Source organism: Dryobates pubescens, chromosome 2, assembly GCF_014839835.1.
Source record: "Dryobates pubescens isolate bDryPub1 chromosome 2, bDryPub1.pri, whole genome shotgun sequence".
NCBI lineage: Eukaryota > Metazoa > Chordata > Aves > Piciformes > Picidae > Dryobates > Dryobates pubescens.
Window position 1 is genome coordinate 4,591,565 of NC_071613.1, and position 22,369 is coordinate 4,613,933.

Sequence of the window (22,369 nt, forward strand, 5' to 3'; positions counted from 1 at the left end):
GGGGCTACAGGAGCGCTGGGGAAGGACTTTCTACAAGGGCTTGTTGTTACAGGATGAGGGGGAATGGCTTTGAGCTGGAAGAGAGGGGATTTAGACTGGATATTAGGAAGGAATTCTTCACAGTGAAGGTAGTGAGACACTTGAACAGGTTGCCCAGGGAGGCTGTGGATGCCCCCTCCCTGGAGATGTTCAGGGCCAGGTTGGATGAGAGCTGGAGCAACCTAGTCTAGCAGGAGAGTTCAAACTAGATTTTTAAGGCCCTTGCCAACTCAAACCATTCTGATTTGCTGTTGCACCTTGGCTACACTTTCCAGGGTTTGCAGATGAATCTTGGAATACACAAGACCTATTCATCAGTCTAGAATGAATTACTGATTTTAATCAGTTATTTTTATCCCTGTTGTTGGAAAAAAAAGAGACCTGTTTGAGGAAATATCACCTGTTAGCTTTTCAATAGAAGCTGTTTATTTTTCAGGGTTTGCTGACACCCCCACTGGAAAGATTAGCCCTTATGTTTTATGCAGAACCATAAGCCTAAGAGGCAGCCTCTGTCTGGCTTCCCCAAGTGGGAGGTTGGTTTTGGCTGCAGAAGAAATGCAGACGTGCAGACCAGACAAGCTTGGTGAGCACTCTTGTTCAACACCTGGTGGCAGCAAACCACAAAAGGTAACTTAAAATGTATCTGAATGTGAAAGCCATGGGGAAAATGAATGCATTCTCCCAATATATCATCTTTTTGAGTCAGTTTGAGGGCATATCATCATTCTTTCCATTTCTCAACAATCCAGTGAAGATAAGATCATGAATACTAAATCACTAAAACATCAGGGTCTCAGGGGAGACATTGTTGCTGTCTACAACTGCCTGAAAGGAGGTTGTAGCCAGGTGGGGGTTGATCTCTTCTCCCAGCCAACAAGCACCAGAACAAGAGGACACAGTCTCAAGCTGTGCCAGGGGAAGCTTAGGCTTGAGGTGAAGAGAAAGTTCTTCCCAGAAAGAGTAACTGGCCACTGGAATGTGCTGCCTGGGGAGGTGGTGGAGTCACCATCCCTGGAGGTGTTCAAAAAAGGATTGGATGTGGCGCTTGAAGCCATGGTTTAGTTGCCAGGAGGTGTTAGGTAACAGGTTGGACTTGATGATCTCTGAGGTCTTTTCCCACCTGGCTGATTCTATGATTCCATGATACTATGATCACAGAGGTCTTCACCATGCTAACAGTCTGCAAATTGTTCCTGGGATGTAATTTGTGACCCTTTGGGAAATATAAGTAAAGCCTATGGGTATTTTCAGTGTCTTATAATGGATATTAAAGAGCAGATATTCCTTATGCTGTGGTTTCACAGTATCACCAAGGTTGGAAGAGACCTCAAAGATCATCAAGTCCAACCTGTCACCACAGACCTCATGAGTAAACCATGGCACCAAGTGCCCTGGGAGTTTGACTTGAGGCACAAATTTTTTCTGCTGAGAACTTTTCTTGGAATTCCAGGTTTGAAATGTTATAACATAGAAGCATAGAATCAGTCAGAGTTGGAAGGGATCACAAGGATTGTGGTGCCATGGTTTAGTTGATTAGGTGGGTTGGATTGGTTGATAGGTTGGACGCGATGATCTTGAAGGTCTCTTCCAACCTGGTCTGGTCTATTCTATTCTATTCTATTCTATTCTATTCTATCTAGTTCCAATTCCCTTGCCATGGGCAGGGACACCTCACACTAGATCAGGCTGTCCAGAGCCATAACTACAGATAATGGAGAGGCTGTTAAACAATATCATTAGGGAACATTTAAATGGTCAAGAACCTGGCCTTTTTTAATGTTAATGCTTGCCAGATTTTAAGGTTATGAAAACAGATGAAACTAAAATACAGAGTTTGGTTTTGAAAGCTGAGTTTCATTCAAAAAGAGATGAGGAAGTGAAATTTACAACAACTTTGCAAGTGCTTTCTGTAGTGCCACACTGCTGATTGTTTCACAGTACATCAGAATAAGGCATTCTTTGTAAGCTGATGCAAACACTTAGCAGATAATAGAACAAAGGTTCTGTTCTTTAGGACAGAAATAAACCTTCTGTCTGAAATCCCGAAAGTTTTTAACCATGCTATCTCAAGTTGAGCAGTAAGGGAGCAGAAAGAGCAGTATGCAGTTACTGTACAGTGATTCCTCTTTACATGAGAGCTACACAGAAATACACCAGTGTATAAAAATCCTTCCAGTTTGCCAGGTTACACAGAAGCATTCTCCTGGCAATCAGTGGAATCTGCTGCACAGCCAAAAGTGAAGCCAGAAAACAAGGGAACAACTTTTGTTTTCAGAATGTAGCTGTGTTGTGTTAGCACATAAAATATGCTGGCAAGGTACTGAAAGTAAGTAAAGGCAAGCACCATGTAGTTTTCTGTGTATATAGATAGGTTTTGAGGCCTGAAAGCACCATTTACTATCTTTATTGATGATCTGGATGAGGGCATTGAGTCCATCATCAGTAAATGTGCAGATGACACCAAGCTGGGGGCAGGAGTTGATCTGCTGGAGGGTAGAGAGGCTTTGCAGAGGGACCTTGACAGGCTGGACAGATGGGCAGAGTCCACGAGCATGAGATTGAACACATCCAAGTGCCAGGTTCTGCACATTGGCCACAGCAACCCCAGGCAGTGCTACAGGCTGGGGTCAGAGTGGTTGGAGAGCGGCAAAGCAGAGAGGGACCTGGGGGTGCTGGTTGATAGTAGGCTGAACATGAGCCAGCAGTGTGCCCAGGCAGCCAAGAAGGGCAGTGGCATCCTGGCCTGCATCAGGAACAGTGTGGCCAGCGGGAGCAGGGAGGTCATTCTGCCCCTGTACACTGCCCTGGTTAGGCCACACCTTGAGCCCTGCGTCCAGTTCTGGGCCCCTCAGTTTAGGAAGGAGGTTGACTTGCTGGAACGAGTCCAGAGAAGGGCAACAAAGTTGGTGAGGGGTTTGGAGCACAGCCCTGTGAGGAGAGACTGAGGGAGCTGGGGTTGCTTAGCCTGGAGAAGAGGAGGCTCAGGGGAGACCTTATTGTTCTCTACAACTATCTGAAGGGAGGTTGTGACCAGGTGGGGGTTGGTCTCTTCTCCCACGCAACCAGTACCAGAACAAGAGGACACAGTCTCAAGCTGTGCCAGGGGAGGTTCAGCCTGGATGTTAGGAAGAAATTCTACAGAGAGAGCTTTTTTACATTGGAATGTGCTGCCTGGGGAGGTGGTGGAGTCACCATCATTGGAGGTGTTTAGGAGGAGACTTGATAGGGTGCTAGGTTGCATGGTTTAGTTGATTAGGTGGTGTTAGGTGATAGGTTGGAGTTGATGACCTCAAAGGTCTCTTCCAACCTGGTTTATTCCATTCTATTCTATTGGGAAGATCAGAGCTGTATTTTGAAGTGAGACTGAATCCACTGAATCCTTGTATGTTGTTTCAAGGGTGAATTACCCTGCTTGCCAAAATTTGCTGCTTCTTACAGATGCTGGCTGAAGGTCTGTGTTTTATCACTGCTTCATTTCGTGATGCCAATAAATTTTATTTGCACTCATTTATGTATGTTTCCTTTTAACTTCAGAAAGAAATGGAGGGTGCTGCCCATAAAGAAAGTCAGTAGTTCAAAAAAGAAAGGAAACTTTGGCCACAAAACAGTGTATAGTTACCACCTGCCAGCATGGTGTAGGCTTGTAGGCTCTTGCTGACTGTAGTCAAGGTTACAGCAGATAAAAAGTTGTCAGGAACAAATGATTTCAATGTAAATGTGGGAGGGATTTCCCAAACAGCCCCCCACTTTGCCTAAGCTAAGTGCCAGGTTCTGCACATTGGCCACAACAACCCCATGCAGAGCTACAGGCTGGGGTCAGAGTGGCTGGAGAGCAGTCAGGCTGAGAGGGACCTGGGGGTGCTGGTTGACGGTAGACTGAACATGAGCCTGCAGTGTGCCCAGGCAGCTAAGAGGGCCAATGGCATCCTGGCCTGCATCAGGAACAGTGTGGCCAGTAGGAGCAGGGAGGTCATTCTGCCCCTGTACACTGCACTGGTTAGGCCACACCTTGAGTACTGTGTCCAGTTCTGGGCCCCTCAGTTTAGGAAGGAGGTTGACTTGCTGGAACGAGTCCAGAGAAGGGCAACAAGGTTGGTGAGGGGTTTGGAACATAAGCCCTACGAGGAGAGGCTGAGGGAGCTGGGGTTGCTTAGCCTGGAGAAGAGGAGACTCAGGGGTGACCTTATTACTCTCTACAACTACCTGAAGGGAGGTTGTAGACAGACGGATGTTGGTCTCTTCTCCCAGGCGGCCAGTACCAGAACAAGAGGGCACAGTCTCAGGCTGCGCCAGGGGGGGTTCAGGCTAGATGTTAGGAAAAAGTTCTATACAGAGAGAGTGATTGCCCATTGGAATGGGCTGCCTGGGGAGGTGGTGGAGTCGCCATCACTGGAGGTTTTCAGGAGAAGACTTGATGGGGTGCTTGGTGCCGTGGGTTAGTTGTTTAGGTGGTGTTGGATTGGTTGATGGGTTGGACGCGATGATCTTGAAGGTCTCTTCCAACCTGGTTTATTCTATGTATGTATTCTAAGCTTGTATTGCCAAATCTAAGGACAAGCTACTCCTTACCTTCAACTGTATAGGAGAAATTAAGGTCTCGGGGTTGTTTTTCCTTTGGTGTGTAGATATGCAGAAATCATCAATTCCAGGAATTTGTGCCCTTCTGTCTTGGACATTGCTGGATATATCTGTTTGGTTTATTCTGAGAGGATGTGCAGCTGGGGATTCCTGGAGGAATTGCTCATGATATCATTCCATCACTTATTGAAACTATCAAAACGTGTTGTTTCGTGCTTTATATGAGTACAGTAATTGGTGTGTCTTGTTTGGAGAGTGAAATGAGCCTTGTTTCCTCCTGTCTGACAGGTACTCTTGTGTGCTTAATTTCAGATGCCCAGTTTCAGACTGTTGCAAATTCCTCAGAGCATTTAAGAGGTGCCCTGTCATTTGCATGCACAATTTTATTGATTTCCCTATGTGAATTTAATGAAGAATCTAAATTAAGTGCTCAGTTTAGGCAAGATGTTGAGTTGCTGGAAGGTGTCCAGAGAAAGGGCAACAAAGCTGGGGAGGGGTCTGGAGCACAGCCCTGTGAGGAGAGGCTGAGGGAGCTGGGGTTGCTTAGCCTGGAGAAGAGGAGGCTCAGGGGAGACCTTCTTGCTGTCTCCAACTCCCTGAAGGGAGGATGTGACCAGGTGGGGGTTGGTCTCTTCTGCCAGGCACCCAGCACCAGAACAAGAGGACACAGTCTCAAGCTGTGCCAGGGGAGGTTTAGTCTGAATGTCAGGAAGAAGTTCTTCACAGAAAGAGAGATTGGCCGTTGGAATGTGCTGCCCAGGGAGGTGGTGGAGTCCCCATCCCTGGAGGTGTTTAGGAGGAAACTGGATGGGGTGCTTGGTGCCATGGTTTAGTTGATTAGATGGTGTTGGGTGATAGGTTGGATTTGATGGTCTCAAAGGTCTTTTCCAACCTGATTAATTCTATTCTATTCTATTCTGTTCTGTTCTGTTCTGTTCTGTTCTATTCTATTCTATTCTGCTCTGTTCTATTCTATTCTGCTCTGCTCTGTTCTGTTCTGTTCTATTCTTGACTGCACATCAGTTAAAAGGTAAAAGCAGTGGGTTCTGTCTAGATGTCAGTACAAGAATTGACAACTATCTTTTATGTTTTCAGAATATGTACAGGAAAAATGAAATACAGAGCTCAGTACACAATAGCAGGTATCTTAGTAAACAGATCTAGAGTGCTGTCTCTTCCTGGTTTAGCTTTTACCTGCTGGCCAGCTGTGTAGCAGATACTGCATCTTACACCACACCAGAACAATTGATATCAAGTCTCACTGTATTGTATATTTGAAGTGCTGTGACATATTCAAAATACCTTTGTCTGGGTTTGACATTTATGGATATGGTTTTGGCAAATTCTCAGTGTGTAGTCCTTTGACCTGCTACAGAAAGCTCATATGGTTTTCCATGACCAATAAACCAGGACATTTTTGTTTGTGTTACAGGCAGCTGTTGGACTGCAGTGCCAAGCAGTAACAACTTCTCTACCACTGAAACCTATGTTAAGGTCTCCACTTTGCCGGTATATGCAACCAACCAAAACTGCCCCTGATAATACCAGGGAGAGTACTATGGTGCACAAAGATAAAAACTCTCTTAATGAGCAAGGACTACCTGAGCAAGATGAGCAGGAAGAAAACTGTAAGGTGCAGTAAACCTGTATGGACTTATTCATAACTCATAAGAATTGTTAATCAAAACACTGTTTGTGAAATAAATGTTAAAACTATATGGAGAGCACTGGTTTTTTCCAGTATTTAACACTGTATGGGTTCTGGAGGGCTTGGCCCTGAATATTTACTAATAGCTATAGTCACTCAAACTTGTGGAAGAAGAATGAAGAAACAGATACAACTGACCTGCTGTAGAAATTCCTGTAAGTGATTCTTCATAAAACTGTTAACAAAATTAAATCTTGGGAAATGTGGACGATGTGTTGCCATGGAGTTCCTGTTCAGTATCTTTATTGATGATCTGGAGGAGGGGATGGAGTCCATCATCAGTAAATTTGCAGATTACATCAAGGTGGGGGCAGGAGTTGATCTGTTAGAGGGTAGGAGAGATCTGCAGAGGGACCTTGACAGGCTGGACAGATGGGCAGAGGCCAAGGGCATGAGATTGAACACATCCAAGTGCCAGGTTCTGCACATTGGCCACAGCAACCCCAGGCAGTGCTACAGGCTGGGGTCAGAGTGGCTGAGAGCAGCCAGGCAGAGAGGGACCTGGGGGTACTGATTGACAGCCAGCTGAACATGAGCCAGCAATGTGCCCAGGTGGCCAAGAAGGCCAGTGGCATCCTGGCCTGTATCAGGAAGAGTGTGGCTAGGAAGTCATTCTGCCCTGTACACATTAGCACTGATTAGGCCACACCTTGAGTCCTGTGTCCAGTTCTGGGCCCCTCAGTTTAAGAAGGACATTGAGACACTTGAACGTGTCCAGAGAAGGGCAACGAGGCTGGGGAGAGGCCTTGAGCACAGCCCTGTGAGGAGAGGCTGAAGGACTGGGATTGCTTAGCCTGGAGAAGAGGAAGCTCAGGGGAGACCTTCTTGCTGTCTACAACTACCTGAAGGGAGGTTGTAGCCAGGAGGGTTCTCTTTTCCCAGTCAACCAGCACCAGAACAAGAGGACACAGTCTCATGCTGCACCAGGGGAGGTTTAGGCTGGAGGTGAGGAGGAAGATCTTCCCAGAGAGTTGTTTGCCATTGGAATGTGCTGCCCAGGGAGGTGGTGGAGTCACCATCCCTGGATGTGTTCAAGGGGGGATTGGATGTGGCACTAGGTGCCATGGTTTAGTAGTCATGAGGTGTTGGGTGACAGGTTGGACTTGATGATCTTTGAGGTCTTTTCCAACCTCAACCTATGATTCTATCACCATCCTGTATAAGAGAATGAGCTTGAGAACAAGGTCAGAGAACATCTTGTGTCCATGTTTCTACTAGAAGTCACTGGGAAAGGGGAGGCTGGCTGCTAATATTTTCTGTTTATCAATTCAGTTTAAATCATGACTCCTATAAAGTGTAATCACACTTAAACTGACTTCAGGTTTCACTTTAATCTCATTGAAAGCACTGATTCTGTACATTGAATAGTTGGTCAAAATTTTGTTAATCAAATGAATAAACAGGAAATGCAAAGAACTTACTCTTTGTGATAACAACTTCTAATCAAAATACCATGTGTGAGATCTTGAAGAAAATGAAGATACTCTTCTACTATACAGAAATATGTAAGCTGTCAGCATCTTTCTTTTGCATACACTGAACACAACAGAGACACTCTTGACTAGAAGAATGAAACATTTGCTGCTACTTTTGACTTTTATTTCCTTGCCAGATTACTTCTGTTGGTTTTAATCCCTACCAATTAGCAGGGCTGTTTTGACCAGATACTCCGAGACAAAATTCCCTTTTACAGCAGCATCTGCAGGGCAGTTTTCTGCAGGCCACAAAAATCATAGACTCATAGAATCAGTCAGGGTTGGAAGAGACCACAAGGATCATCTAGTTCCAACCCTGCTGCCATGGGCAGGGACACCTCACACTAGATCAGGCTGGCCAGAGCCTCATCCAGCCTGGGCTTAAACACCCAGGGCCCCAACCACCTCCCTGGACAACCCATTCCAGGGCTTCACCACTCTTATGGGGAAGAACTTCCTCCTCACCTCCAGCCTGAATCTCCCCACCTCCAGCTTCATTCCATTCCCCTTAGTCCTATCACTACCTGAGATCCTGACAAGTCCCTCCCCAGCCTACTTGTAGCCCCCTTCAGATACTGGAAGGCCACAATTAGGTCACCTCAGAGCCTTCTCTTCTCCAGACTGAACAGCCCCAACTCCTTCAGTCTGTCCTCATAGGAGAGGTGCTCCAGCCCTCTGCTCATCCTCATGGCCCGGCTCTGGACACCTTCCAGCACCTCCAGATCCCTCTTGTAATAGGGGCTCCAGACCTGGAGGCAGTACTCCAGGTGGGGTCTCACCAGAGCTGAGCAGAGGGGGGAGAATCACCTCCCTTGACCTGCTGGCCACACTTCTCTTGATGCAGCCCAGGATCTGATTGGCTTTCTGGGCTGCAAGTGCACATGACCTATGGCATTGCACAAAGGGCACATATTTTGCAACCTGAAATATCACCTCTGCTAAACACAAATCTTCAGCTCAGCAAGCTATTGTGCTGCTTGTTCCCAAGGGAAGCAGTGGGGAAAAATTCACAACATTATTTTCTAAAGCTACTCTGTGACCCCCAAGCCAGAGGAAGAACTACAGAGGCTCATTTATAGTTCATGATGTGTTTTGTTGGTCTCTTCAGTTTCTTGGTGTTTTCTGCATTTCTGTAATACCTGAATCTGTCTCCCTGTACAAACCCTGCAGCAGTTCTTTCAGTTTGTGCCAAACTGCTTTAACTTCACTGGGCTACAATAAAACAGTTCAATCAGCAATACTTTGGTATTTTACATCAATGCTTAACAGGAGAGCCAGGCTGTAAATTCTATAGAAGAGAAATCAGGTTTTATAGCAGACAGATAGATACTAGAATACTTCACAGGGAATTGATTCTGTTGAACATCAAACACAGCACACCCAGAAAGGTGACACTAAAAGTGCTGAATTGAAGTTAGAGAGACATGCACTCTTACATTTTAGCTAATCATTTCATTTCACAGTATCACCAAGGTTGGAAGAGACCTCAAAGATCATCAAGTCCAACCTTTCACCACAGACCTCATGACTAGACCATGGCACCAAGTTCCACATCCAATCCCCTCTTGAACCCCTCCAGGGATGGTGACTCCACCACCTCCCTGGGCAGCACATTCCAATGGTGAATGACTCTCTCAGTGAAGAACTTTCTCCTCACCTCCAGCCTAAACTTCCCCTGGTGCAGCTTGAGACTCTGTCCTCTTGTTCTGGTGCTGGTTGCTTGAGAGAAGAGACCAACTCCCTCCTGGCTACAATCCCCCTTCAGGTAGTTCTAGACAGCAAGAAGGTTTTCCCTGAGCCTCCTCCAGGCTAAACAACCCCAGCTCCCTCAGCCTCTCCTCACAGGGCTGTGCTTAAGGCCTCTCCCCAGCCTTGTTGCCCTTCTCTGGACACGTTCAAGTGTCTCAATGTCCTTCTTAAACTGAGGGGCCCAGAACTGGATACAACCTGACATTGCTAGTGGCATTCACAGAAGACATAAGACAGACTCTTCCTGAATATTGTGAATGATGTACAATGAAACAGATTCAAGCATACAGCCTAAGCAGTTGCTGTGGAAGGATCATTCTCCAGCAACAAGAGGTTTGATTCTGTAACTTTGTACTTGCCTACAGTAAGCAGCAGAGCAGCATCAGCTCCCAGATTTCCAGGACTTTGTGTGTGGCACAATTTGACTCTCAGTAGTACAAAAGTGATAGAATATTCTGGTTTACATTTTCATATTGAAGGATTTGTCACTGCATACTATGGTGGGGTAAAACTTAGCCATCTACTAAGCAGTTCCCATTGATGAGAATGTGGAAAGCTTAACATAGTTCTGAAACAGAAACAGATCTGATCGTACACATTGAACAATTGAATTTATGCTGGTAAGTGTTCTCAGGGGTTTTCTATTGACAGAGTAAGTCTGGGTGAAAAAGAGTCACCTTCATTCACAAGAATATAGACTAGACTAGACTAGAATAGAATAGACTAGAATAGAATAGACCAGGTTGGAAAAGACCTTTGAGATCAAGTCCAACCTCTCACCCAACACCATCTAATCAGCTAAACCATGGCACCAAGTGCCTCAGCCAGGCTCTTCCTAAACACCTCCAGGGATGGTGACTCCACCACCTCCCTAGGCAGCACATCCCAATGGCCAATCTCTCTTTCTATGAAGAACTTCTTCCTAACATCCAGACTAAACCTCCCCTGGCACAACCTGAGTCTGTGTCCTCTTGTTCTGTTGGTGGTTGCCTGGGAGAAGAGACCAACTCCCACCTGGTCACAACCTCCCTTCAGGGAGTTGTAGACAGCAATAAGGTCTCCTCTGAGCCTCCCCTTCTCCAGGCTACAGTATCTGAGATGCATATAGTATTTAGTGTTCAGAACCAATTAGTAGATGTTTGTTACTTCACTGGGAGAGTGGCAGAGTACTGGAACAGGCTGTCTGGAGAGGTTGTGGAGCCTCTTTCTCTGGAGGCTTTGAAAGCCCACCTGGATGTGTTCCTGTCTGGTTTATTCTCGGTGATCCTGCTCCAGCAGGGAGGGTTGGACTAGCAGATCTTCAGATGTCCCTTCCTACCTCTACCATTCTGTCATTCTGTGATTATTTGTCAGCACCCTAAGAGCCATATTAATTTCCTAGTGTTCTGGAATCAGTCTGGGTCCATATTTGAGTACCTGCAGCAGCTTGCATCCTTCATCAGGCATCAGATATTAAACAGGATATGCAGGTTTCATCACCCATCTGAAGTGTTGTTTATGCAACACTTTGAAGGTGGTTGACAATTTTCCAGGACTAGAGGGGGACACACACACATTTTTATTGTCAGCCTGTTAAACCAGAAATCTTTCTCAGACAAAGAACAGGCTTTCACTGAACTTAGGAAACAGGACCTGCAAGGAATCCTGCTGGAGGATTTGAGGACACATTCTCAAGCTGTGCCAGGGGAAGTTTAGGCTCGAGGTGAGGAGAAAGTTCTTCACAGAGAGAGTTTTTAGCCATTGGAATGTGCTGCCCAGGGAGGTGGTGGAGTCACCATCCCTGGAGGTGCTCAAGAGGGGATTGGATGTGGCACTTGGTACCATGGTTTAGTAGCCATGAGGTGTTGGGTGACAGGTTGGAACTTGATCTTTGAAGTCTCTTCCAACCTTATTGATTCTATCCTATCCTATCCTATCCTATCCTATCCTATCCTATCCTATCCTATCCTATCCTATCCTATCCTATCCTATCCTATTGGATCACCTGGCTGTCTATGGGAGAATGCAGGCTCCCAGGACCCACAGCTCCAAAGCAGTCCCACTGTATGTCTTCCTCTCTGCCAGGGACTGTTACCACTGCAATGTCTGACACTTCCAGGCCTGCTGGCTTTGTGGAAGTATCAGGGCCATCTTCTCTCTTGTGCACCTGAAAACTACATGTCACACTTGGCCTTCTGGTTGAGCAGCAGGATACCTGAGACCTTTGAAAACTCATTTTATGCCCAGGCTCTGAGTCTCTCAAGCCCTGGAAGACTGCAGTGGGCTTCAGGACTCACTCCAGTACAAATAGCTAAAAAACCACGAAAGCTTGGGGATTCAGGAACCTATGAGACAGAGTCTCCAGATTTAACATTATAAAAATTTAATTTAAAGGCACAAGCAGATGGCTTCTAAGGTGTATTCTAATAAGGCATCATTTCACAGAATCACAGAATCACCAAAGTTGGAAGAGACCTCAAAGATCATCAAGCCCAACCTGTCACCACAGACCTCATGACTAAACCATGGCACCAAGTGCCACGTCAAATCCCCTCTTGAACACCTCCAGGGATGGGGACTCCACCACCTCCCTGGGCAGCACATTCCAATGGCTAACAACTCTCTCTGTGAAGAACTTTCTCCTCACCTCGAATCTAAACTTCCCCTGGCACAGCTTGAGACTGTGTCCTCTTGTTCTGGTGCTGCTTGCCTGGGAGAAGAGACCAACCCCCTCCTGTCTACAACCTCCCTTCAGGGAGTTGTAGAGAGCGATGAGGTCTGCCCTGAGCCTCCTCTTCTCCAGGCTAAACAATCCCAGCCCCCTCAGCCTCTCCTCATAGGGCTTGCACTCGAAGCCTCTCCCCAGCCTCATTGGACACGTTCAAGTGTCTCAATGTCTTTTTAAACTGAGGGGCCCAGAACTGGACACAGGACTCAAGGTGTTTATTTGCCTTAATTTTGGACCTTGCTGTGGAACAGGAATTCTGCCACTTGACTGCCTCTACTAAAGTCTACCATGCTTGTATTGGATGAACCCTCTGCTATTTGTACTCTTTAGTGTTTAATTATCTGGTATCTTAAACTGCATGATTAACTATTAAGAGCTGGAGGCAAATTAAGCAACTGCTACGGTTACTTAAGCGACACCCTAGAGAGCCCCCCCGTGAAGATATGTATGAACCCATGCTCAAGCCATCCTCCCACTGAGCAGCAGGATTCAATTTTAGCAGTGTTCTTGTCAGCTGCAAGGCCCCCCAGTGGAGCAAAGACACTCCTTTTCAAATGCCTTTGCTGTCACTGGGTGGTATCCACTTGAAAACATGGAGAAGCAAGGAGAGACAGATGAAAGGAAGAGAGATCAGGGCAGTCCTTCATCAAATCCTTTGATGTAAAACGGAGATGTTATACTTTGGGTGTCTGTACAGCCAGAAAAGTAAGAACAGAAGACAAATAGTAAGAAAACCATGAAAGCATGTGGAAAAATTATGAGTGCTCTTTATTCTCTCTCTTTCTTTTCATTAACAGAACAGAACATGGTGAAGCTAGCAATATAGTTTAGAAAGTTGTCTTTCTTTTCATAAGAGCTCTGACATTTTCACTCACTTTTGCATGTGATTTCTAAGTAGCTGCACACAGATCAATTATTTTTTCTCATCTAGGACAGATTCATAATTTCCTAGTAACAGTTTCAAGATTCTTAAATAAATAGAATGAGCACCATGATTGCCTCAGCCCTTTTTATCCCAATTAAATATCTGAGGGTTGTTCAAGCACTGATTAGCCTGTAATCTTGCCCTGCAGGGTAAGAATCACTCTTACTGGGCTTCTCGTGGGCCAGAGCTCGTCTGCAACTTGTTATCCTTTACACTGTATCCAAATGAGAGAACTTCTAAGCAGCAGGGAGTCTATTCATCAATATATAAACTCTAGTTGATGAAGAACCAATTACTCAATTGCCTGAGAAAGTAACTGAGCCACCTTTCAAGCACGCAGCCATGCTGTGGTAGCTCATGGATTTCAGTGGCCAACACAAGTCAAGTAGTTATTTCCATGAAGGCAGAAGACCTTTTCTGAGTTTCTAAGATAAGCACATTGTAGGTGAAGCACTTCAGATTGTGTTCATCAACAAGAAATATGGCCCCATCCTGGGCAGGTGTGGTAGGTTGAGAGAGGGCTTAGCTTTCCCTCCTCCACAGAGTAAGAAACCACAACTAGCCCAGTCGAAGGAGCAGTATATTTACAAGCATATATGGAAAGCAGGTTATATATAACAATATATACAGGTATTTACAATATATACACAGAAATACACAGCAAAGAGAAATAACACAACAAAAATCCCTCCCCAGGGAGGGATCCCCTCCCTGCAACCCCCTCTCTCCCCCCCTACCTCCCTTTCTCCCCAGAAAGGGGTTAGAGAGAGAGAAAGGCAAGTTACTAAGGAAAAGAGTTGTTAGTAAGCTTCAAAAGCCCATGCAGGATTAGTGTTTGCTTATCTGAAGGCCAACTCCAGCAGTCCGCAGAGAAGCAGGCAGGGAGAACAGGCTGAAACCCACACTCCCCAACTCCCAAACCAAACTGAACTGAGGATAAAAAAATTCCAACTGCTCCACAATCTAAAGTTGCATTTTTGTTTATCAACCAATGAAATTCGTTTAGAATATCAGAATGTTTTGGTTCTAGTACCAAAAACATTTAGCCAGTGTGTTCCAGCAGTGTTTGTTCTTAAAGGCACAGTGTCAAACGGTCACAGCAGGTAAAAGCAGGATATTTATGCTGTCTCTGAGGTTGAGTCACCGTCCCTGGAGGTGTTCAAGAGGGGACTGGTTGTGGCACTTGGAGCCATGGTTTAGTTAGTCATGAGGTCTTGGGTGACAGGTTGGACTTGATGATCTTTGAGGTCTTTTCCAACCTTATTGATTCTATGATGCTAAAGTTTCTCAGGGCAATAGTTGTCCTTCACTCCATACATTTTGTCAGGTATAGTGCCTTGTCTGACATAATGACTGTTCTGGACAGTTGTTGGAACAAGCCTATTACAAGAATTAGCTAAAAGAGCAAGTCTACTATTTCTGTGGTTAGGGCTTTGACAAGAAACCAAATTAATGGAATTAAATAATGATATTTATCATTATGCTATTACCTCTCTTTCCCACTCTTCAACTCAGAGGCCTGTAAACCATCACTAATGTGCCATGCAGTAGGCCAAAGGTGGCCATCTGAACTTCACAAGGAACTACAGTTCACATTTGAAACCTGCTGGCTCACAGCAGTTAGCTGCAAGTTTTCAACAGTTCACAAAAGCAATACAGCCTCTCCCTGCAGCAGCTGCAGCAGTTAGAAGTAAGACTGATGGTTGAAGAGGAGGGGGAAAAAAATCAGGAACTTTTTCCTTTGTGTCACTTCAGGGACATGCTGTGCACGTGGTGGGGCTGTCAGGAAGCTTACTGCAGCACCTTCAGCACTGGTGAGGAATAATCAGTGTCAGGTGTCACAAAGCAAAGTTAAGATCAGTAACAACTGTGGCCACAAGACTGGCAAGGGAGGGTGAAGCACTGGTTGCTAGAAAACTGGTATTTCCTCCAGAGTATGCAGCAAGCTCCCGTTGGCCAAAAGCCAATAAAGCAGCGCTGCTCCATCTAGTCAGAAAGCCTCTAGCATAATGAGAGCAAGAGCAGTGATGTGTCTGTTTCTAAATGCCAAAACCCCCCAACAACCCAAACCAAAAACCCACAGGAGGATGACTGAAGCCCAGTTCAGGGAATAACTACAAAGCCAGTGTAAATCACGGAGAATATGTACACTGTCAGCTCAGGAAGATGAGCTGTCTGTAACGTTTTTGTGGCATGTGTCAATAAAATGATTGCTCTTCTGTATCAGCAGTGTAGTCTATCTAGTTCAGCATCTTGACACTGGGGTCCTGCCTTTCAAGTACCTGAAAAAAATCCTTCAGCAAGTACAAATATAAACCCCAATCTGCTCTTCTCCTCACACTACATCTTCTAACACCCAACAGTTTCCTTTTGAGTAAATATTAATTACCCTCCCCAATGAATCTATTAGAATTCACAGAAGCACGGAATCACCAAGGTTGGAAGAGACCTCAAAGATCATCAAGTCCAACCTGGCACCACAGACCTCATGACTAGACCATGGCACCAAGTGCCACATCCAATCCCCTCTTGAACACCTCCAGGGATGGTGACTCCACCACCACCCAGGGCAGCCCATTCCAATGGCTAACAGTAGTTGATACATCCCTTTGTATCATCTCTAAACACAATTAAAAGGATGAGAAACAAGATCTTGGTATTTATCAATACTCTGTAGTATTAACAGTAACTTAACCAGCAGCCTTGAAAGCATTTCAGTTCCTCTAAATCACTAAGTAATAATTAATTCAGCATTTGCCAATTTTCCAAGTACTTCTCCTGCTAACTGCATACTGTGACACCTTGACTAGTGAGAGTAAATTAACAACTTCCAAGTTTTAAGTTAAATGATTCAAGACAGCTGCTGATCTCTAAATCTGCTGAGATAAAATTAACCCCACTATTTACTACCAGGTCTTCTCAAGACATAATGTCACAAAGTTAATGTGGTGTTGAAGGACAGTGGAAAATACGCTATCAGATACCAATGATGAACCCTCCTGGAGAAGAGGAGGCTCAGGGGAGACCTTATTAGTCTCTACAACTACCTGAATGGAGGTTGTAGCCAGGTGGGAGTTGGTCTCTTCTCCCAGGCAGCCAGCTCCAGAACAAGAGGACACAGTCTCAAGCTGCACCAGGGGAAGTTTAGGCTGGAGGTGAGGAGAAAGTTCTTCACAGAGTTGTTGGCCATTGGAATGTGCTGCCCAGGGAGGTGGTGGAGTCCCCATCCCTGGAGGTGTTCAAAAAGGGATTGGATGTGGCACTTGAGGCTGTGGTTTAGTTAGTCATGAGGTGTTGGGTGACAGGTTGGACTTGATGGTCTCTGAGGTCTTTTCCAACCTTACTGATTCTGATTCAATTCTGAACGTAGAATGGCTATAGTAAGGAAGTGCATTTTACTTTTGATTTTCATCACAGCTGTGAATTTGCTTCCACCTCTGGCACCTACTCCATAACAATGCTGGCATTGACTTCAACAAGGTCACAATTTGATCCTGTAGAAGCTCATGTATCAGCGTATCTTCAGATGCATGACTACTAGATTACTAGCTATGCTACTGCAGCAAAACATAGTCTAGCTTCATCATGGAGCCCCAGCTCTTCTTCTAAGTAACAAAATTATTACCTATGGTTTCCTGATTTTTGTTAATTTGCTTTTTCATGTTCTTTCAAATGATGGAGACATTATTGCAGAGTGTAAGTGGAGCATGCAGTAGGACAAAACAGCCTTGTTTAAAACTACAGCACCATTAAACTACCAGTCTTTGCATGACTTTTCCCCCCCCCCCTTCCCCCTTTTTTTTCCCCTGCTGCAAGGAAGAGCATTCCTCTTACAAGGGGAAATTAGCTAAGAGAGAGAGATCACACAGCATAGTAGGGGAGCCCTGCTGTTACTTGCTGGAGGAACGTCAGAACTGAGAGGAGGAGGTATTAAATGTAACTCCCTGCTGCTCAGTCTCTTAAGGCACAGGCGGTTCTCTACTGGAGGCCCGCTAGCTGCAATCAAAGCTTGCCTTAAGAAATCTCCACCATAAAGTCATAAGCAGCAGACTATAAAGCTCTTATTAAGTTTAAACACAACCCTGGAAGTCGTGAGCAGGAGGATCCTCCTAAGTGAGGCTCTACAGATTTGAGAGAATCACAGAGTGGGTGAGGTGGGAAGGGACTTCTGGAGCTCAGCTACTCTGACCCCCCCTGCTCAAGCAGGACCACCCAGAGCTGGTTGCCCAGGGCCATGTCCTGATGGCTTTTGAATGTCTCTGAGGAGGGATGCTCCTCCGGGCAACCTGTGTCAGTGCTCTGTCACGCTCACAGGAAAAGTGATTCCTGATGTCCACGGAGACTCCCCTGGGTTTCAGTTTGCGCCCATGAACAAACTGCTTCTGCTCCAGTCCCTGGGCACCACTGAGATGAGCCTGGCTTCTGGCACCCTGAGCTGCCCACCTCACAGCCTCCGAGAAGCCTCCCGTTGCCTCCCGTCCCGCGGAGAGGGCAGCGCTCCCTCCTGCCCACTCCAGGGCATCTGCGAGTACCAGGTTACTTCTCAGGCGGACGACTGCCGGCAGGAGTGGAGCCCTGAGCAGTCCCACAGACCGACACCCGCACAGCAGAAGCCGCGGGCCCGCGTGGGTTCCGTCTGGTAACGGCGGCTGCCCGGGGAGGAGCTCCGCAGTCCCGCCGGCCGCCTTCCGAGGACTCGCTGCCCGGCAGGCGCTTCCGCCCGCCTACTCTACCCTACCCTACCCTACTCTGCCTTGTCTCGCATTGTCTCCCCTGCCCTGCCCCCGGGGCCATCCTGAAGTGGTGTGAGAGAGGACAGTCCCACATATGAAGCTGTACAAGGAGGATGGGTAGGTGTCATTCTTGGCATGTCCTGAATGAGTGTGCAAAGGATGCAATGAATAGAATAGAATAGAATAGAATAGAATAGAATAGAATAGAATAGAATAGAATAGAATAGAATAGAATAGAATAGAATGAACCACTAAACAACCCCAGCTCCCTCAGCCTCTCCTCATAAGGCTGTGCTCCAAACCCCTCCTCAGCTTTGTTGCCCTTCTCTGGACACATTCACATGCACACCACTTAACCTCGCACCCAGAAGAAGGCTTTCTGGTTTAATATCCCTATGGATGACTCCCAGCTGGTGAACAGCATCTGTGGCCAACACAGTTTCAAGCCTGTCAAACTGTGTCTCCTCTTCTGATAAGGTATCTTTCTTCAATAGTGAGGTCATCCTGTCACCTAAGCAGAGAAGAAACTACAGCTGTGAAATCAGAACATTTGAATCATCAGACTCATTCTGTGTGAAACCTAACTTTGTAGCTGGCCTTAGAGCTCCTCTTTGGAAAACTATTGCTGCCAGGACCTACAAATCCAACAAACAGCTTACCTCCAGGTAAGAGCTCCACGATAAGGTCAAGATTTCTTTTATCCTGAAAGCTGTAAAACATTTTCACTACCCAGGCTCCATCTGCTTCAACCAAAAGCTCTCTTTCTGCTCAGATATGGGCTACCTAAAATCTACTTTAGAAGTACTTATTGCTAAAGGACAATTTAAACACTTCAACAAGGAGCATGGGATTATATCCCTAGTCCTACAATATATTTCCATCTTCTTTAGCCAACAATCTGCTTTCCACACTCTCCTTGTAAATCATGTTGTTCATAACGGGGAAGGGTCTGGAGAAGAGGGCTGAGGAACAGCTGAGGGAACTGGGCTGTTCAGTTAGAAGAAAAGGAGGCTGAAGGGAGACCTCATTGCTCTCTGCAGCTCCCTGAAAGGAATCACAGAATGGGTTGGAAGGAACCTCTAAAGGTCATCTAGTCCAAACCCCCACAGTGAGCAGGGACATCCTCTGTACAGAACAGTTTCAAATGTATAAAATAACCTGGTTCTCAGCTTTTAAAACTTTTGATTTTATATCCTTTAGTGAGTTTTTCTACCCAGACTTGGGTAGCTGGGTAGAAGGGAGAAAGGAACACAGTGAGCATATAATAAGATTGTAGAGGTGAGGACTCAGAATCCTACACTAGTCAGAAAAGACACAAACTCCACAAACTCTGACTTACTCTGAAATCTATCATTTGAAGGAAAAATTGGCTCAAATGGAATAGATTAGAATAGAATTAACCAGGTTGGAAAAGACCTTTGAGATCATCAAGTCCAACCTATCACCCAACGCCATCTAATCAACTAAACCATGGCACCAAGTGCCTCAGCCAGGCTCTTCTTGAACACCTCCAGTGATGGTGACTCCACCACCTCCCTGACCAGTACACTGCAATGGTAAATCTCTCTTTCTCTCTGTGTAGAACTTCTTCCTAACATCCAGTCTAAACCTCCCCTGGCACAGCTGGAGACTGTGTCCACATCTTCTGGTGCTGGTTGCCTGGGAGAAGAGACCAACCCCTACCTGTCCACAACCTCCCTTCAGGTATTTGTAGAGAGCAATAAGGTCTCCCCTGAGCCTCCTCTTCTCCAAGCTAAATGTTACCCTTAGCTGCAAGCAGGGAGAGTGGATAAAGCCTCAAAGAGAAATCAACAGCTATAGATTAGATCATTTTCAGGATGTGAAAAGAATGCTGTCTCTGCACTCTTCAAAGCAGAGAGTACTGACTTAGATGACCCCAGTACTCCCATGGATTTCTTCCTTAGATGCTTATCTGGGTTGAGGCAACCATTACCTTCATCTCTCCTCTCTCTCTTCAGCAGCACATTTTGCCAGGCTCCCTATCCTGACCTGCTGCCATATAAAGCAGGCCACAGTAGTTGTGATCAAGACAAGCCTGGAAGAAGGAAAAGAGCAAGAAATGAAGATAAATGTGGGGGAGAAGCAACAGGGCGGCTCAGGCCGCTGCACAACTGCAGTGCCGACCATTACACACGCGGTGGCAGCACTGAGCCCTGACAAGGCGGCACACACCGCTGCACAACTGCAGTGTTAACCATTACACACGCGGTGGCAGCACTGAGCCCTGACAAGGCGGCACACACCGCTGCACAACTGCAGTACCGACCATTACACACGCGGTGGCAGCACTGAGCCCTGACAAGGCGGCACACACCGCTGCACAACTGCAGTACTGACCATTACACAGGCGGTGGCAGCACTGAGCCCTGACAAGGCGGCACACACCGCTGCACAACTGCAGTACCGACCATTACACACGCGGTGGCAGCACTGAGCCCTGACAAGGCGGCACACACCGCTGCACAACTGCAGTACCGACCATGACACACGGGGTGGCAGCACTGAGCCCTGACAAGGCAGCACACACCGCTGCACAACTGCAGTACCGACCATTACACACGGGGTGGCAGCACTGAGCCCTGACAAGGCAGCACACACCGCTGCACAACTGCAGTACCGACCATTACACACGCGGTGGCAGCACTGAGCCCTGACAAGGCGGCACACACCGCTGCACAACTGCAGTGTTAACCATTACACACGCGGTGGCAGCACTGAGCCCTGACAAGGCGGCACACACCGCTGCACAACTGCAGTGTTAACCATTACACACGGGGTGGCAGCACTGAGCCCTGACAAGGCAGCACACACCGCTGCACAACTGCAGTGCCGACCATTACACACGCGGTGGCAGCACTGAGTCCTGACAAGGCGGCACACACCGCTGCACAGCTGCAGTGCCGACCATTACACACGCGGTGGCAGCACTGAGCCCTGACAAGGCAGCACACACCGCTGCACAACTGCAGTACCGACCATTACACACGCGGTGGCAGCACTGAGCCCTGACAAGGCGGCACACACCGCTGCACAACTGCAGTGTTAACCATTACACACGCGGTGGCAGCACTGAGCCCTGACAAGGCGGCACACACCGCTGCACAACTGCAGTGTTAACCATTACACACGGGGTGGCAGCACTGAGCCCTGACAAGGCAGCACACACCGCTGCACAACTGCAGTGCCGACCATTACACACGCGGTGGCAGCACTGAGTCCTGACAAGGCGGCACACACCGCTGCACAGCTGCAGTGCCGACCATTACACACGCGGTGGCAGCACTGAGCCCTGACAAGGCAGCACACACCGCTGCACAACTGCAGTACTGACCATTACACACGCGGTGGCAGCACTGAGCCCTGACAAGGCAGCACACACCGCTGCACAACTGCAGTACTGACCATTACACACGCGGTGGCAGCACTGAGCCCTGACAAGGCGGCACACACCGCTGCACAGCTGCAGTGCCGACCATTACACACGCGGTGGCAGCACTGAGCCCTGACAAGGCGGCACACACCGCTGCACAACTGCAGTGCCGACCATTACACACGCGGTGGCAGCACTGAGTCCTGACAAGGCGGCACACACCGCTGCACAGCTGCAGTGCCAACCATTACACACGCGGTGGCAGCACTGAGCCCTGACAAGGCAGCACACACCGCTGCACAACTGCAGTACCGACCGTTACACACGGGGTGGCAGCACTGAGCCCTGACAAGGCGGCACACACCGCTGCACAGCTGCAGTACCGACCATTACACACGCGGTGGCAGCACTGAGCCCTGACAAGGAGGCACACATCGCTGCACAACTGCAGTACTGACCATTACACACGCGGTGGCAGCACTGAGCCCTGACAAGGCGGCACACACCGCTGCACAACTGCAGTGCCGACCGTTACACACGCGGTGGCAGCACTGAGCCCTGACAAGGCGGCACACACCGCTGCACAGCTGCAGTACCGACCATTACACACGCGGTGGCAGCACTGAGCCCTGACTAGGCGGCACACACCGCTGCACAACTGCAGTGTTAACCATTACACACGCGGTGGCAGCACTGAGCCCTGACAAGGCGGCACACACCGCTGCACAACTGCAGTACCGACCGTTACACACGCGGTGGCAGCACTGAGCCCTGACAAGGCGGCACACACCGCTGCACAACTGCAGTGTTAACCATTACACACGCGGTGGCAGCACTGAGCCCTGACAAGGCGGCACACACCGCTGCACAACTGCAGTGCCGACCATTACACACGCGGTGGCAGCACTGAGCCCTGACAAGGCGGCACACACCGCTGCACAACTGCAGTGCCGACCATTACACACGCGGTGGCAGCACTGAGCCCTGACAAGGCGGCACACATCGCTGCACAACTGCAGTACCGACCATTACACACGCGGTGGCAGCACTGAGTCCTGACAAGG

General features: G+C 47.5%; 1 protein-coding gene across 1 annotated transcript in view; it reads left to right on the top strand.

Annotated features, from left to right (window-relative positions):
• The window catches only part of CENPF (centromere protein F), a 49,530-nt gene extending 43,232 nt beyond the window's left edge, over positions 1–6,298 (top strand). Inside the window, exons 18-19 of the mRNA XM_054169438.1 lie at positions 476–666; positions 6,050–6,298. Of these exons, the coding sequence (XP_054025413.1) occupies positions 476–666; positions 6,050–6,259 (401 nt within the window). The 3' untranslated portion in view covers positions 6,260–6,298. The remainder of the gene's footprint in view (positions 1–475; positions 667–6,049) is intronic.
• Positions 6,299–22,369: the final 16,071 nt, after the last annotated feature.